General features: G+C 28.8%; 1 protein-coding gene across 1 annotated transcript in view; it reads left to right on the top strand.

Annotated features, from left to right (window-relative positions):
- LOC121122247 (protein turtle) overlaps positions 1-17294 on the top strand; it is a 208813-nt gene that overhangs the window by 65988 nt on the left and 125531 nt on the right. The window contains exons 4-5 of the mRNA XM_071889998.1: positions 3085-3299; positions 9280-9390. Coding sequence (XP_071746099.1) covers positions 3085-3299; positions 9280-9390 — 326 coding nt within the window. The remainder of the gene's footprint in view (positions 1-3084; positions 3300-9279; positions 9391-17294) is intronic.

Below are 17294 nucleotides of genomic sequence, written 5' to 3'. Positions count from 1 at the left end.
TTAATACAAACTATTAAGATATAAGTATTCTTTGGGAGAGTATAAAGTTCAAATGCCCTCCGTTATATTACTCATAAATTTATAATAACTATTTTATTTCATTAGATCAAAATGAAATGATTGAATTAATTAATAGTTTGTTATTATATTGACCAATGTTGTAGTTAAATAGGTAATGCATTTAAAAACCAATAAAATTCCTACTTGTACTATTTGCATATTTAAATTAACAACATGTACAGCACATATATATATACTTTCCCTGTCTCAATAAAATATTAGGACATGTAACATGTAAATTAAGATATATAGAGTTTAAATATTATATATATGTATGACAACTAAAATTACTGTCTACATATACATATTTAACATATTAGTGTCTAATATTTGCAACTCAGGCCTTTATGTATCTATGCGTGTATTAAATACCTATACCTACATACATCGATAAAACTTTTATAAAAAATATTTAATACATTTGCCTAAGGGACTGAAACAATGAGTTTAAAATATATAATATATGAACCTCGAATAATTAAACATGTTTAAAATTGAAAGCTTGGCATTTTTTTTTTTTTTTTTTTTTTTGATATATGTAGATAATATTACTGGTGAAGAGGAAATTTCACACATAGATTAGAGTACTTTTAAAAGGGGTTTTATGCTAATTCGTATAATACGTTAACAATTTTTGATCTTGTATTTACATTTTCAATGATATAATATCACTAAGGATAGAGAATAATAACAGTGTTAATATTTTTTAATTTTTCATTAATATGTCAGCTGGAGTTGCACTAATTAAGTATAAGTAAGTATTATATAATAACATTTACTCCAACTGACCTATGAATCTTCTTTAAAGTCCATACACATTAAGTGCACTTCTTATTCTAGGAACGACTGAGACGCGAACATACGCTCATTGAGTTTAAGAGAATAGTTTATTCCGAGCTCGTTGTCCATTGAGCTACGTCGTTCCAAAAAAAGAAAAAGGAAAACTAAATTTTTAAAATTGTTTTCAGATAGTTTTATATGTTTAATTATGAGCAGAGTGGACTTTTTTGCAAAAATGAGACAAATGGTACACCTGAATGAAGATCCTTGTTAATATCAGTTGCCTGTTATATAATTCTAAGAAGAGACAATGAATTACTCCTTGTATAAAGAGGAAAATCTTAAACATTTCAATACTATTAGTGAATGAAAAATATTTCAATTTACACCATAGATAGGGAATAGTACTTACTTCAGAAGAAAAAATTAACACCCCGAATACTTAATAAATAACAGACAAAAATAAGAAAAAGCAAAACACGACAATCGCTGTTCTTGTCCTAATTTTTTAGAAGGTAGTTTTTTTATAACAAACTCGTCAACTTTATTTATGAGTAACTTCATACGTTCAATCTCAAATAAAAATAATACAATTTTTTCGTAATTTGAATCAGTATTTCAGTTGCTTAAACTGTTCCATATATTTTTAAATTTCATGCTTTGATCGTCTGCAATATTTTGTCAACCATGAACGAATAAGAAATGATTCTGCTTTATTTCGTTGGTAATTTGATCTTACTTAACAACCAAAGAGAGACAATAATATAGGACTTCAGATTTTAAAAAGATCTATGAGTTGTACATACTTTTGCTGCTTATAAGAAAATAGTACAGCACTTTCAACTGCCTTATATAATTGGGTACAAAAACGTACGTCTTCGATGTCTTTTATTATTCCCATCAAATGTTGAGAAACAAAAGTAAAATACTATATTAGCTAACATAGGCTCAGGGAAATTATATGTATTTCATAACCATAATGTATGTATTTACGAGTATGATACACTCCCTACTTATTGAGATTGTTACAGATCAAGTTTTTGACGAAGAAAGTTCCGCAGATTCAAATGATTTTCCCAAATCATACTTAAGTTATAATACATTAAACTTACCTTATATGTAATTTATATTTTTTGTATTTGAAAGAGAATAATTGTTTTGAGGCCTATACATAAATAATTTAATTGAGAAAACTAAAATTGGAGCTGGTTTCAGCATTCACAGTAGACAAATGACCTTTGTTTTTGTTACAGCTATGTTACCAAAGATATCCATTACCATTATATCAGAAGATATTGTATTTTAAGAAAATTCAAGGGCCAACATTGAAAACTTCCTTTTATAGATATTTATAAAATTATTCTCTAAGTTATAATAAAGAAATGATTAGGAACTATTTCAGGACATTATAACTTGATGACTTCAGTCATTTGCACGAAAGGACGCTAGCAAGTTTGACAGTTTAACTAACCTAAAAAACTAGACAGAAATTAAAAGCAGTTTTTAAACTAGTACTAAAACTATATTTACATAAAAAAGGTAAATAATATTCGTATTTAAAAAAAAATTAAACTTTGTAAACTAGTGAAATGTATTAGGAAATGTTTAAATTTTTGAAATAGTACAGTTATATGTTGCAATAGTTTGTTTTTCTTGGACATCAAATGTGATATAATGACACAATTTACATAATAGTATGATGACAATTATTGGTAAAGAAAGTTTGGGCCTGTTCCAAGATTTTACATTTGAATTTGCGATCTAATACAACGTCTGTGGGGCGAAAATACGAACTGGTATGATCGATAAATATATTCAATGGAATAGATTATTAGTAGGTCTTATTTAATTTGGGCGTACTTAACTTTGAAAATCAAATCAGTTCTCATTAATTAAGTCAAATTAAAAGGATGTTCCAACTGTACCCAGTAATCCCTATAGCTAATTCGTCAGAATTCATATGGTTTATATGTAGGAAGTTAAGTGAGCTCTACGGTAAATTAAAGGGAATTAAGATTTGATTTCAAATTTTCTTGAGGGTCTTTAGTTCTAGTAGTATATGCATATTAATTAATTTGAAATTCTTAGAAAATGTATTTACACTTAATACAATTATTTTCTCTCTTTGTTCCAATAAACCGATTTTTTTCATTAGATCTAAATTAATATTGTACTAATCACATACACTAAATCATGTACAATGTGCCTGAATGATTTATAAATATCTAATTATTATTCCTGCAGCTATGATTCACGCACTGGTGGACCCGGAAATGCCACAATTTGGACAGACGAGGAGCAAGGGTTTGGAAAGCGTGCTGTCTTTGATATCAATACTCGTCCTGAGGCTTTTCTGTACGTTAACTCCATAAAAGTTTCTGAGAGTGGAACCTATCGTTGTCGTGTGGATTTCCTCAAGTCTCAAACAAAAAACTCTCTCATTAATCTAACAGTTATTGGTAAGATTTTAAATATCCTTCTCTTGGTGCATCTATTATATCTGCTAACTGAATTTATTTCTTAGAACTTTGCAAATTATGATTTTCAAGCCTCATTAATCGTATATTTCAAAGTAAAGAGGTTTTATGGTTAAAATTTTTCTTGTTCGGGGAAAAGGAAATACCATTCTTGTAATTCTTGAGCATCCAAAATTAAATATATTATGACATTTTCAATAATTTAAAACGTAAGATTTTTGAAGGCAGTAATTGTTGAGTTTTGAAGATTATGAAATACAAAGTTCTTCAAAAAAATATTGATTGGTTTTTTTCAAAATTATATATATATTACGAATATACAAAACCTCTTTAAATTTGACTGTTTTCATCAAATGTATACAAACTGATATTAGTCCTATTCTCTTTGATCCAAATGAACTAATTGTACAAATAATTAAAAACCTTGGATATTTAGGATATAGTCATTTACCTTTATTGTGGACGTTTTTCAAAAAGGCTGCAAATATAAAAGCATTATGAATTTCCTTTCATTTTTTGCTACTTAAAAAATGATGCAAGTACATTGAAAGTGGTACCAAGTTAAAGGTAATAATATTTTCTTAAAAACGGGAGTAAACAAATAAATATTTATGAAAAATCTTAGCTATTTTTTAATGCACAAATATATAAATAAATATAAACAAAAATATAAAAAAATCAACTTGTCAGTTAGGATGTCACAAATACCTACATAGATTGTTACTTGTTCAATATGGCTTTCTTGAAAATTAGTTCCTGTGGTACTTAACAATTCTAGTAAGCAACTTCTTTACCTTGGCTTATTAGTGATTAAAGTCGTGAACTAATTTATCACTTGCACACACCTCCCAGTCACAACATTGGTCGCTTTTACAGACCTCACAAACGTTTGTGTATTGCTGGATCTATTATTCTCCCATTATTATCGTCCCATTAGTTAGCAGGAGTAGTGAGCTTGTCACATTTTCCTCCAATAGCAGCAAATAGATTGTAAGAATCCGATCTAACACTGTACACATATGGTAGGTGTGGTAACCCTCCCATATATGTTCTGTTCAATTACATTAGTTGTATCTTTTTGAATGTCATTTATCTTTTAATTGTGAATATTTATAATATTTTCCTTCAAACTAAGTAGGGTATTTATTTATTTTTCATTATTCAAAATGGTTTTTTACGTGTAAATGATTTAAGTTCATTTTCCCTCAGGTATATATAAAATAGCTTTGTTTGAAAAATATTTTGTAAGGAATATATTCGGATTAAACTTACATTTATTGTCATTTTGATAGTTTAAATATGTGTTTGATATTTTATTTACAATTGTAAAACATATATGCATAACAAAGCATTTTTTTTTTGCATTTTCGAGAAGCAGTAAACTATAAAAAGCTACGAGTCCCCATCATTTCGGTTACAATGATTTTTTTAAAGTTTTTATGTTTCTTATTCTGGAAGGAAACAAGGCTCTAGAAAAATTCTCATTGATGAAAAACTTCTCGCAATTACACTACATAATGGATGTTCGAAGGGTCTTTGACGTATATGACGACAATTTTGATATGTTTTGTAAATTTCCATTCAAATTTTTCCATTTATATCAGCTGATGCTGGATTTTTATTAAACAGAAAAGTGGTGTAGCATTGTAATGTGTTAATAATTTATAAATTTTTTTTTTGAAAGCACCCTCAATGTGAGTACCATACACCTGATTTCTATAAAATAATATCAAGTATAGTAAAAGGATATCCATTATTTTTAACACCTTTAGTAATGTTTATTTTGCATTGTATAAGTATGTTAGGTTCACGCTAGACAGTGTTAGAAAGATAATATTTCGTAGTAAAAACACTTCTTGAACAATTTTGTCATTGTTTTACTTAGTCTTGATTGAACGCGTGTCAAAAATGGACACATTCAAAAAGAAAATGCGCCATATTTTACATTTTTTCGTCGATAAAAGTGAAAACGCAAGACAATGCGACTGAAATTGTAAATAATGTTTAAAGGCCTGGTACTGAAACAGCCAATAAAGTGGTCTTTTAATTTTGTCGATTTCATTCTGTTAATATAAATATAAAAGATGCTCCATGCTCTGGAAGGGCAATTGTTGAAAATTTGGATACAAAAATGGAAATTGTGGAGTCGTCTGACATTCATGTAAGCACTGCTTTGATTGTCAAGGATATAAAGATTAATAAAGAAAAAAAAAAAACAAATTAAAATAATATATTTCTGTTTACTTCACCTTATATAAAGGGAGTTGCATTATTCCCCCCCAGACGGCGTCACTCTCTGCTTCTTTGTATACACACTAATAAGTAAGCAAAGCTGCTACATCATTCAATAATGTAAAAGAAATGAAATCGGAAAAGATAACATGAATAAAAATATCTAATTTAATGTGATATTAGTTACTTTTTTATCACAACTACTGGTCCTAACAACTATAGAATGTGGCCTTTGATACATAACTCCAAGTTAATAATGCATGATTAAAACTACTTTAAAAGCTTCAATATTCCCTGTACAAATGTAATTTTATGTCTCCATAAAATTTACTCCTACATGAAATACTCATTCATTAACGTCTCAAATAAAAACAATGCATTTAATTATGTAATGGTTTTATAATTTAATCAAAGTATTTCCTATATTAATTCGTCTTTAATTTTGTTGGCCTTCAGTATTTAATAGTAGTGAGATTCCTTCCAAGGCCGATTTTTTTCCTTGACTAGATTTTAATTTGTCTTTTAGATCAATTTGGGAACTATATTTCGGCTTAGACTGCAATATCAAACTGCATATGATAGTTTAATCTATTTTAAATAATGGACCAATTGTATCGGTCTCAATCTATGGACTGATTTTCATCCCCTTCTTATTTATGCAAAGTATTTCACTTTTTTATTCTTCCTTTTATTGGTCAGATGAAGTTACACTGATTCATTTTTTTTGTAATCTGTCCTACAGTTTGAAAGTTGTCCTTAACGCATGCACGAGAGTTATAGTGAGAAAATAATGAATTCATATGTAAATGTGATAAAATATAGTAGAACTCAATAATCATACAATAAAAGAACTGTGTCACATGTCAAAACGAACTTAGTTTGTATGATTTGGGACCACTTGTCCGTTCCGACTGTATTTACCCTGTATTAAAATGTCCGACAGAACAATTGGCTTGTCTCAGAATGTCGCACAAGTATTAATGTAAAGGCCTGTAAATATGAGTAAACATTATAGTATTACAATTTCTCCATTTGACCTAGGATTTGTACTTGAAGTCCACGTACAATAAGAATATTTCCTTTTCTAAGAACAGACAAGTATCGAACCTGCGCATATTAAATTCAATAGAATAGTTTCTCCGAGTGCGTTGTCCATTGACATACGTCATTTCACATTTTAACTTCATATGACGTTATTATTGGTCGTTGGTTATTATTTTGAAACACACATGATGTCACCAATAATTCATAAGTAGAATGGGCCTAAAACATGGGTGTCCAACCTTTTAATATAATGGACTGCATTGCCACATGAAATATTTAATGAGCCACATAAACAATTAAATTAAATTTAGTGAACAATGGCTTAATAAAACAAAACAATTATATAAACTTTTCTTTTAAATTTAGGACGATTATAATTTTTCAAGGCCAAACTGCTTAAAAAGGCCTATTTGTGTCCCTTTCTTTCATAACGTTGACCAAGAGTAACACTTCAGAAGAAAGTCCCTACGATCAAAAAAGTATGACTTGCATGAATTACTGGATTAATATTTGTTTAGAGATAAATATTTATGCATTTTAGTACTGGAAATACCGGAGTTTACCTGTTTCATGATTGTTTCAATCCTTTTAGTTTCAATAACCTTTATATAATTCTCTCTAAAAAATTGTAAGTATTTTTTTCATTAGTTGAATGAAAATGGTGTTTTATTAAATAAAATTCTTGGTAACATTCTTAATTAGTAATAAATGCATTTCGAACATAAATTATATATATCATTGGTGATATATATACATATATTTATTCTATTATTGTGTTAATTTAAAAAAAAAAAATTACATTTTTTTTTTCCTGTTGTAGTTTCTTATACTCAAAACATTGCAAATAAGTAATGGAAAATTTTATATTTCACCTATTTTTAATTAATTAAAGAAAAGGTCAATCCCGTTCAAGGGCGTCTTGCAGAATTTTTTTCTATTCTTTGAAATAAATAAATAAAAAATTTCCGTTACATCATTGAACGAATAACCTTCTTTTTTAGAAAATAAATTACAACATTTTTTTTTGTTGCATTTTCCTCTATTAAATTTTTTATTTTAAAAGTATACTTTTTCAAAAAATACTACTTGAAGTGAGCATGAGTAGTGGACCTCACTTCAATATTAAGCACGTCCAAATGCAGGCCACGTGTTGGAAATTCTTGTTCTAGGCAATGGAGCAATCCAAATTTCATTTTTCCATGACACCGGTCCAGACCGAATTAGTTCGGTCCCCTGACAATCATATAACTGTCCTAGACCGGTAGAAAATTTTCAAATAGAAACCCAACACTATTATTTACGGAGGGGAGTCTCTGCTCAATGTCTGCATAATATGGAACAAATATATGTTGTTATTATAAGGACTTCAAGTTATTTCATTCATAGTACTTTCGAGAAAGCTGTATTACTTATTTGAGACTAACAAAGTGAGGTAACTCATGCCAGTCAAATATGAAGCATATTTAGAGTCGGTTGTATACACAAACAAAGGCATTTTAACTTTTATATAATTATGCAAATATAAGTATGTTTGGTTTTTTGTTATTTTTTTCCTATGCCTACAGCATATGCCTCATATCAATTTTTCATTGCACTTACACACCAAGGGACACAACATTATTTGTCCATGGTACACATACATTTAATATCTGTTAAGGAACTTGCATAATGTAATGTAATATTTATAATATATATAAGATATTTTATTATCAAGTGATGTTTAATTAATGGGTAGTTTGTCTTTATTATTTTTTTAAGAGAAAGACGAAGCTGTTCAAATAGGTTACATACTTACATTGCATATAAATAAATTATACAAACTATTTCTTATTTCTCTTATCAATAGACATAATTTATGTCCTTTTATCTGAAATTTATTCTCTCGATAATAAACACATCATGATTAGTTCCAAACGAATTAATCCGTTGATAATATATTTTTAAAATCAATGCTATTCTTGAAGGATAAATGAATTTAATTAACTTTCTTGTACTTGGATTGAAATGGCCATTAATCATTTCTTTCCTTCAAAAAAAAAAAATAATAACAGAAAAATACGTTTAACGTCCAAAATCTCTTTTTAAAGATAAGGTCAACTAATCGCTATTTGTTTCTTTTGACAATACTTTTTCTCTGTTTTAGGAAAAGATATAAAAATATTTACTTTCAAACTACATTCTACACTTTTGTTTTATATTTAGATCCTTCAAGGCAAAAAATAATGCTAAATCGTGTAGAATTAAAAAAATATGTTAAGCAATACTCTATTGGGCAAAAAAACCATAAACATTGTCTTATAATTTTCATTTTCGTTTTTATTGTTAAAAACTATCAAGAACAGACTGTATCAATTCTAGACCAAAAAATAGTTGAATTTTGGTTGACTACTGTAATGAATTAATTATCTAAAATTAAATGGTATTTGAACTTTGAATTATTTGTAGTAGTTTTCTCTACACCATTAAAATGTTCGGAATATGTATGACACTTTGTTTCTTTTTTTATACCTTTGAAGTCGAGAAGTAATACTAAATTATGTAGATGTTGTACATATACTTTTTATAAAAACACCCTGTAGGTCACAAAATCAGAGATTTTGCTTAAAAAGTTTATAATCATATTTCTCAATGTTTGTAGAATGGTGTTATTTCCTCTTTTTTTTAATCATAAAATTTTTATTTTTAGTTCCTCCGCCGATACCTAGGATTATTGATGAACACGGTAAGCGTGTTGGAACAAGTCTAGAACATTTGGAGGAAGGAACATCTCTTATGCTGATATGCATATCTCAAGGAGGTAAGATCTTGTTTATTTGAATATTATCTACTAGGAGTATGTAACCATGGTTATACATGGAGTACATAGGTGTCAATGCATTTTTGCTTTATTCTTGAAATATAACTTAATTTATGTTATCTAACATATTGATTAAATTAAAATAGCCTTTGGACTTATGAATACCACACGGATATATCTCACCTGATGGAAACTCTATATTAGATATTCTAAACAACTGGCCCACAAGTGCATTTCATTCACCCCTCAAAAATTATTTCATAACAATAATAAAAAAATATAAGAAACTAAAACAATACAATATTGCTTGAGCCTGAATTGGGTGTGTATGTAAATCTTGGGAGGAGGTAAATCAATTGCCTCAAATTGTTCCTTTTAGTACTAGGTCCTAGGTAATATCCTATATTTTTTTCATCACACACCTTTTAATCAGGCAACCTTAATACCCTGCAAAAATTATTCACCAGTAAAATTAATCCAACGACCGATTTTAATGCTCCTAGGTTTTGTCTTATATTTGTTTTTGAATATATTTTATTTAGACATTAGTTTCCAATACATTTATGAGAAATGTTTATATCAGATAAAATCGTTACTACTATAGCAACGTGCTTTGAGGCACATGAATTTTATCTCCCTCTGCAAGTAAAAAAAATTATGTGCCTTTAAACTACTAATAAAAAGTTATAATATATTATATGAGATCCACTTCCCGATACAAAAATGAAGCAATTTGTCACTCCTGTCTAATGAAATTAACTACCATTCCGAAAAAACATTTCAATACTCAACACAAGCATATCGTTAACTAAAATATTGAGAGCTCTTGAGGGGTAGTCTGTTAATATCTCCTTATTGACTTAAAAAAATAATAACCTGTTCTAACGACCACCTGTTTTAAGAGTGTCTCATTGCTCAGCGTCCATATCCTTTTTTTAAATTTAAAATTGTTACAAAAATATTGAGCAACTTAACTTAGTGGACAACAAGCTCCGGAAAAATTATGTTTTGAAATTATTGTGCGTAGGTTCAATTCACGGTCCTCCTAGAAAAGGAAATACAAATTATGTATATGGACTTTGAAGAAGGTTCCTAGCTCCTATTATGTAATTGTAATACAGTAATATTTATGACTGTATCCGTCATAAATATATCTCATCGGTAAAATGATAATTAAAAAACAAACAAACCTGGGTCCATACCATGTGCTCAGTTTTCCATTGCCTGAATACTTAAAATATGTTTAGCTATATATGCTAACAATTAAATGTCGAACAAAAAACAGATAATTCAAAATGGATAAAAATGCTTGCTGATTTTGAAAGTTTGCCCACCGGCAAAACAAAGAAAAAACAGTCTCTAATTTATACAGTAAATTTATTTTAACAACAAGGTAAATTTTATGAACAAAAAAGGGTTTGGAGGGAGAAAAATGTTAATTATAACTACAAGAACACCATCCCCACAGTCAAGCATGCGGAGGAATCATGATGTTTTTGATGAGTTTATCTGATAAGGTACAATGACGAGTTTATTTTCATCGAAGTGTGGAAGGAGTGGACCATGTACAGGAAATTCTGGGACGACAACTTTCTTTTTCTTGGATAATATACTGAAATGGGTCGTAAATTGGGTCTTCCAGGGCGATAATGAACCAAATCATAAGACCAAGGCAAGACCAAGTCTCTGGACTTCAATTCCTAGAAAATCATTGTTGGTGTAAAAACTTAGAAAATTGGGAAGAGATCAAATTGATACTTATTTTCTTCACTACTGTTTACTCGATTGAAAGAAAATAGGTAGATTTAAAAACATAGCAAATAATTGAAATAAAATGATTTTATGTAGGCACAGCATTCTAGTAAAAAAATTAAATACATTCAAATAAATAAATAAACATAAATGCCAACCGACAATAAAAAAATACACCACAAAAAAGACTCCTTCTGTTTTTGTCTTTGTAAGCAGGTTTCAATAGTTTTTTCTCAATGTTGCTCTTTATTTATTTATTTTGTACATTGGCACAACTTGAATTCACTTATTACTTCATAAAAACAATAATTTTAATTTTTAAGCGTATAAAATACAATATATTACAACATTATAGTCATATCATTAGGCAACGGTGTTCTTATGCATCTAAATTTAAACATCAGAAATTGTACCTTGTAGTAATATTTGATCCTTAAATAAAAATATGAAACATCTTTTAGATCAATACTCAATTTAAACTTGAAAAAAACGCAACATTTATTACTTGGTCCATTAAACTAACTTAGCCTGATGTTTTCATGCATTTTCATACAATTAAAAAAAATCCCTAGGCACAATTTTTCTTCTCTTAAAAACAACATTCTTGGAATTTATTTATCTTTTCAAAATCTCATTTGCCGTATACTCATTATTTTTTTTAAAAAACCTCTCCTATGAATGATATCTTTTTTTTATTGACGTATCCATTATAAATGTCCATTGGCTATTTCCCAAAACTACCGGTCCGAACAACAGAATAGAGACTCAAATTTATTGACTTATAAATTAGAGTTGGGTGATAGTAGAGAAATAATTCCAGACGGTTTCACTACCAACATTTATTTTCTTTAAAAACTTTTTTAAATCAAGTCAACCACTGTGACTATTGAGCGGAACTGGATTGAGGTAGTTCCACTAATGCACACTGGACTCCCCTTCGCTGATGTCATCAAGGCTACTAAAGCATCCTGGGATACTGTTTTTTGAGTTCAAAAGTGCCTATATGATGGTCACGATATGACTACAAAGCCCAACAGTGGTAGGCCTAAAAATTGGACTCAAATGAGGTCAAAAAAGCTTTTCAAGCCAATCTCAAGATGCCTGTCTTTGTCAAGGACAAACCTGTCAGCGTTTTACAGTGTCCAAGCCATCAATGATTAGAGTGGTATCTCTCTACAAGCTCGTTAGTGACCTCTTCCCACAGAGACCCACCTGAAAAATCCACATGAACGTTACAGAAAGCTTCCAGGCATTCAAGGACAATCAGGAGACAGTGGATAAGTTTTGGACCGTGTCCACCACTAAACATACAGCCTCTGTAATGATGCTAAGAATTGTAGCTTCAAATGGAGCTAAATAGACCCCATCTGGTTCGCAAGGGGCTATAAGGTCACTGAAAAGGATTATTTGGACATCTTAAAGGACAAGGTACTGCCATAGGTCTTGAAGATGGCCAAATGATCCAAATTTGTGTTCGAGCTAGAAGGAACAAAGGTACACACTGCCAATTTGACCCATAAGAGGTTAGCCAACAGCATACAATTCAGGGACAATACAATATTTCTCCTCTAAAGAGGTGTAAATATGTGTTTGGCTCTATGAATAAATCTAAATAATGTCGTCAGCAAAAACTTGAACTTTATTTTCCATCTTTCCATCTTTTATACCATATATATTTTGCATATGTTGATGCATTGATTTCCTCTAATAAGGGAGTTAAGGGAATAATAAATAAAGTTGGGGTGTTGGCATTTCTTACACATCATCCTTTACTCACATTGAAATTAATAAAGTCACAGATACTTACAACCACCATTTTTATAAATTTACCTACCGGCCCGTTATTATCTATTCATGTTATATACTGTCAAATACCTTCTTAGAGTCAATTGACAACACATTGCCACTATTCACTGATCTCTGAACTTGACATGAAACATTTATATCCATGAATGTTGAAAGATGATGAACATTTGCATCTATTTTACACACAAAATAGTTTTATCAAAAAATGATGGGAAAACTTTGTTTTTTCTATACACCAAAAGCAATCAATAAAATTCTCATAAATAATAAAAAAGTTAAAGAAACCACTATATATAAATTCATATTATATAGATGTGTGGTTTTTTTTACTTTTAAAATAATCTTTCTCATTATCTTTTTTTCACTAGATTTATAATAATCTTTATATAGATATTCAAAAGCGAGATTGTGTGTGTGTGTACGCCCTTTATGCATGCCCACAGCGTTGAACCTAAAAAGCTTAAATTTGGCACGGGTCCCACTTTTGTATCTGGTAAAGATAAGGCGGGGGTCATATGAGGAAGGCTTACTGTTTTTGCAACTCAAGGAGACTAGATAGAGTTAAAAATCAAAAAGTGATTGGCCTTTCAAAAACTAATTATACAAAAATCTACGTTTTCTATATTTATTCAAAATTAAAAAAGTTATGGGCAAAAACATAAATCGATGAAAATTGCAATTTCGTTTTTTTCAGGTATACAAAAATAAAGTTTCAATGAAATATTGAAGTAATAAATAAAATAAAGTTTCCACTGTTTGTAAAAATTGTCTGGAGATTTTGTTTACGTACAAATTTCTGTGGAAATTGGGTTGCATATAAGTTGGACTCATAAAAAATTATGTTTAATTGCGATATCTGTCATTTTCTTAATAATTATTTTTTTACTTTTTTCTTCAAACGTCATTTTTTATTTTTTTAAAAGAAATGTCACAAAACACTACATTTTAGACAAAAAATGTTAAACCTATACTATATAGTATTTTAAATTTCCAGAACATTTTATTTACTAATTTTTGCAATATTTGCAAAAATGAACCAGTTATTTTTTCGACAATATTCTTCTTCATAACTTTTTGCTTTTGCAATTGCGAAAAAAATATTGTTAGTTTTGTGTTTCTATTTACAATTCCAATAAAATACTATTTACAACTTTTTTGCAAAATAAGCACAAAAAGTATTTTGCAATCATCTTTGTAAATTTCTATTTGGGAATTTCTTGAAGTAAATGAAAAATTGACTTCTCATGTAGACAATTTTTTAGATGTATATATGTTTCTATGTTGTTTGAGGTTAGGCATAATATTTTTTTTTATATTCATAATAATAGTACTATAGTTACAAGAGGCAAATATAAGGGGGTTGCTATGATTAGACTTTGTGGATTACCTTACTTAACCGGATTGATATAGTATGAACCATCCGAGAGAATTAAAATTATCAGGATATTTTTCAACAAAAACAAAATATTCACATCACAATTATTTGTTTATGTAGTATACATAATTATTTTCTGAAATTTTTTTAAAATTTTCTCAATTAATTAGACCATTTTCAATGTGATTTCCCTCTCCCTCGTTGGCACGAGAAGGCCAAGTAAATCTTTTGTAGTAGAATACATATTTCCCATTGTTACCAATATTGTATCTCACAACCTTTTCTCCAAAAAGAAACAAATGAAAAGGCCCAAAATCTGTTGGTAGTAGTTTTGCAAATTCCTCCCAACTATCGAAAATATATTTAATAGTTGTTCAGAATTCTTCAAGTCACCTTAACAAGAGTTCATTCAAATTCACTTATCATATTTTCGAACACTAATGAAGACAAAGAAGCAGGCATTACATAGCTGATAACAAAATATATTGGAAATTTTGTTCTGTTGAGGTAACACCTTTGTTTATGTAGTATGTATTCCCCATTTTTACCCATATTGTATCACACAACCTTTCTTTCAAATTAATGAAAGAAAAGGCCCCAAAATCAGCTGGTACTAGCTCACCAATTCCTCCCAACTATGAAACTACGGGGATAGTGAATATGTCTTGCATCATCCCATCATGTGAATTGTTGATAATTGTAGAGAGTTTCAATTCTTAAAGTTGAGAACCATGAGTGAAAAACTAACGTTTGTATCTTTCAAAAGAGATATTGTAAATAAATATATCTCACAACTGGAAAAAAATGTGGAAAAATAAAGGATATATATTACAGCTTTGATTTGCGCCGGCCATGATATCCGGGTAAACTGCAACGTTATCTTCGACAATCATCAAGCTTTTTTTTACTCAGAACTATTACACCGTATTCCATTGTCAGCGTTTCAAGTGTTTTGAAGAACTTAATTTTATTTTTTTTTACACAAATTTTGATGCAAATTCTTTGATCCATGTTTTTGTCAATAACGAAAAATCGACAAATGTATGTTGCCCGTGAAATTTGAAAAGTCATCTTACTTTTTGAGTACACTTTTTTAATAATAAATTTGATATCTATCTCTGTTTTTTAAAATTAACTTTCTACATCTTATTATAATAACAAAATTATTGCATTCTTGTCGTGTACTGTTTTAATTTTTATATCAATATCTTGGATATTTTGAACTTCTTTGGGTGACAAAATGTCGTTGCCAATCAGGCTTAATGATTTTGTAGTCCCACTCTGTTAAATATTTGTTGTATAGACAGAAGGAGGAAGAAGTGTTGCTCTGCAATTTCAATTAACAGAGAGTTCACTTTTCATTTTCTACTGGGGACTTGTTTGAGTAGAGTGAGGATTACTCATTTGATATTCAGCTTTTCTAAGTTTCCAAAAACAATATAGAAAGCTTTAAAAAGCATTTAAAATTGCAATAAATTATGCTTTATCGAAAAAGTTTAAATAAACATACATACATTACAACATTACTAGGCATTGTCGTTTATATGTACTATTGCTCTGAGGGTAGAAACCTTTTTATTACAAAAAATAGTATCGCATTTGACTGCAGTGCGGTTTTATGTTCTATTAAGAAAAAATGATTATTTTTTTATTATTTTTGATAAGACTAAGCGTAGATTTGAAAACACCAAATTATTTAATTCAAATATACTCTCAAATCATTAATACACAACCAAAATGTTGAAATGAAAGCTGCTGAGGAAAAACTAAACATGGGAAATTGAGCTTGTAGAGTATTATCAATTCTCTGCAGAGTACGTTTATATCAGATTGATAAAATTTTGATTTTTAAAGGGCTATTGAAGGAAGGAGTACAAATCAAAATTGACATAAAATGAATAACCTAATATTGGTGTTTCAAAGTATTCTCCTCCTCGTACAACGCAGTACTATTTTATTGTTATAAAATAAAGAGGGAATTAAATTTAAAAAGTCGTATAATTGAATTATTGGTTCAAAGACACATTGCCAAACAAAAACTTTGTACAAAAAATTAGTATATTTCTATCTTACTACTAGTAGGATTGTTAGAGTCGTATAAATTATGACCTGTTTGTATGTAAAAATAAAGGAAACCTGCATAAAATAAGCGTAGTAATCACCTCAATTTAAAGAAGAAGTACACGGAGAACAGCTTAGCTGTCACGAGGTTTGATTAGATGAGCTACAAACCAGGCATTAAAGAAAGGAAATGAACACAAATTCCAATCCCTATATAGGAAGGACCTATTGGGTTGAATTACTCATATGTCGATCCTCATTTATATACGATGTCCAACAAGGACTTACACAGATAGCTAAAGAACAAACGTAATGGTTACTCCTTTACATTGATAAATATTCTGGGACATTCGCAGGATTGGAGGGGATGTAGACCCCCAAAATAAAGGAACTTTTAATTTTATGTAGAATTTTGAAAAATAAAAAAATAAATACATTTTTTGTGAACAGTTATGGATTTTTAGTATTTATTTGACGGACAAAATATATATTTTTAATATAATTTCTGAATTTTTTTTTTCTGAACAGCTTTTTGGAATTTTATTCAATAAATTATTTTTTGGAAAAATATAATTTTTTTTCTAAACAGTCGTACTTTTTTGATTTATTTTTCAAATAATTAACTTTTTGGGAATAACTCTAAGTTTTTGAAATTGTATTTCAAAAAATTTAAAATTTGAAAATTACTTTTTAAAATTATTTCACAAAAAATTTAGTATTTGAAACTGTTTAACAAAAAATTAAATAATTGATATTTTTTTACAAAAAACATTAAATATTGGAAATTATTTTACTAAAAAATCAATATTTGGAGAAAAGCTATAAAATTAAATTTTTTTTTTTCAAAAATATAATACTTTAAATTATTTTCGACAAAATTTAATTTTTCAAATTTTTTTGAAATAAAAAT

The sequence above is a fragment of the Lepeophtheirus salmonis genome, chromosome 7 (assembly GCF_016086655.4).
Source record: "Lepeophtheirus salmonis chromosome 7, UVic_Lsal_1.4, whole genome shotgun sequence".
In the NCBI taxonomy this organism is placed as follows: domain Eukaryota; kingdom Metazoa; phylum Arthropoda; class Copepoda; order Siphonostomatoida; family Caligidae; genus Lepeophtheirus; species Lepeophtheirus salmonis.
This window is presented reverse-complemented; position numbering and strand designations above follow the sequence as displayed.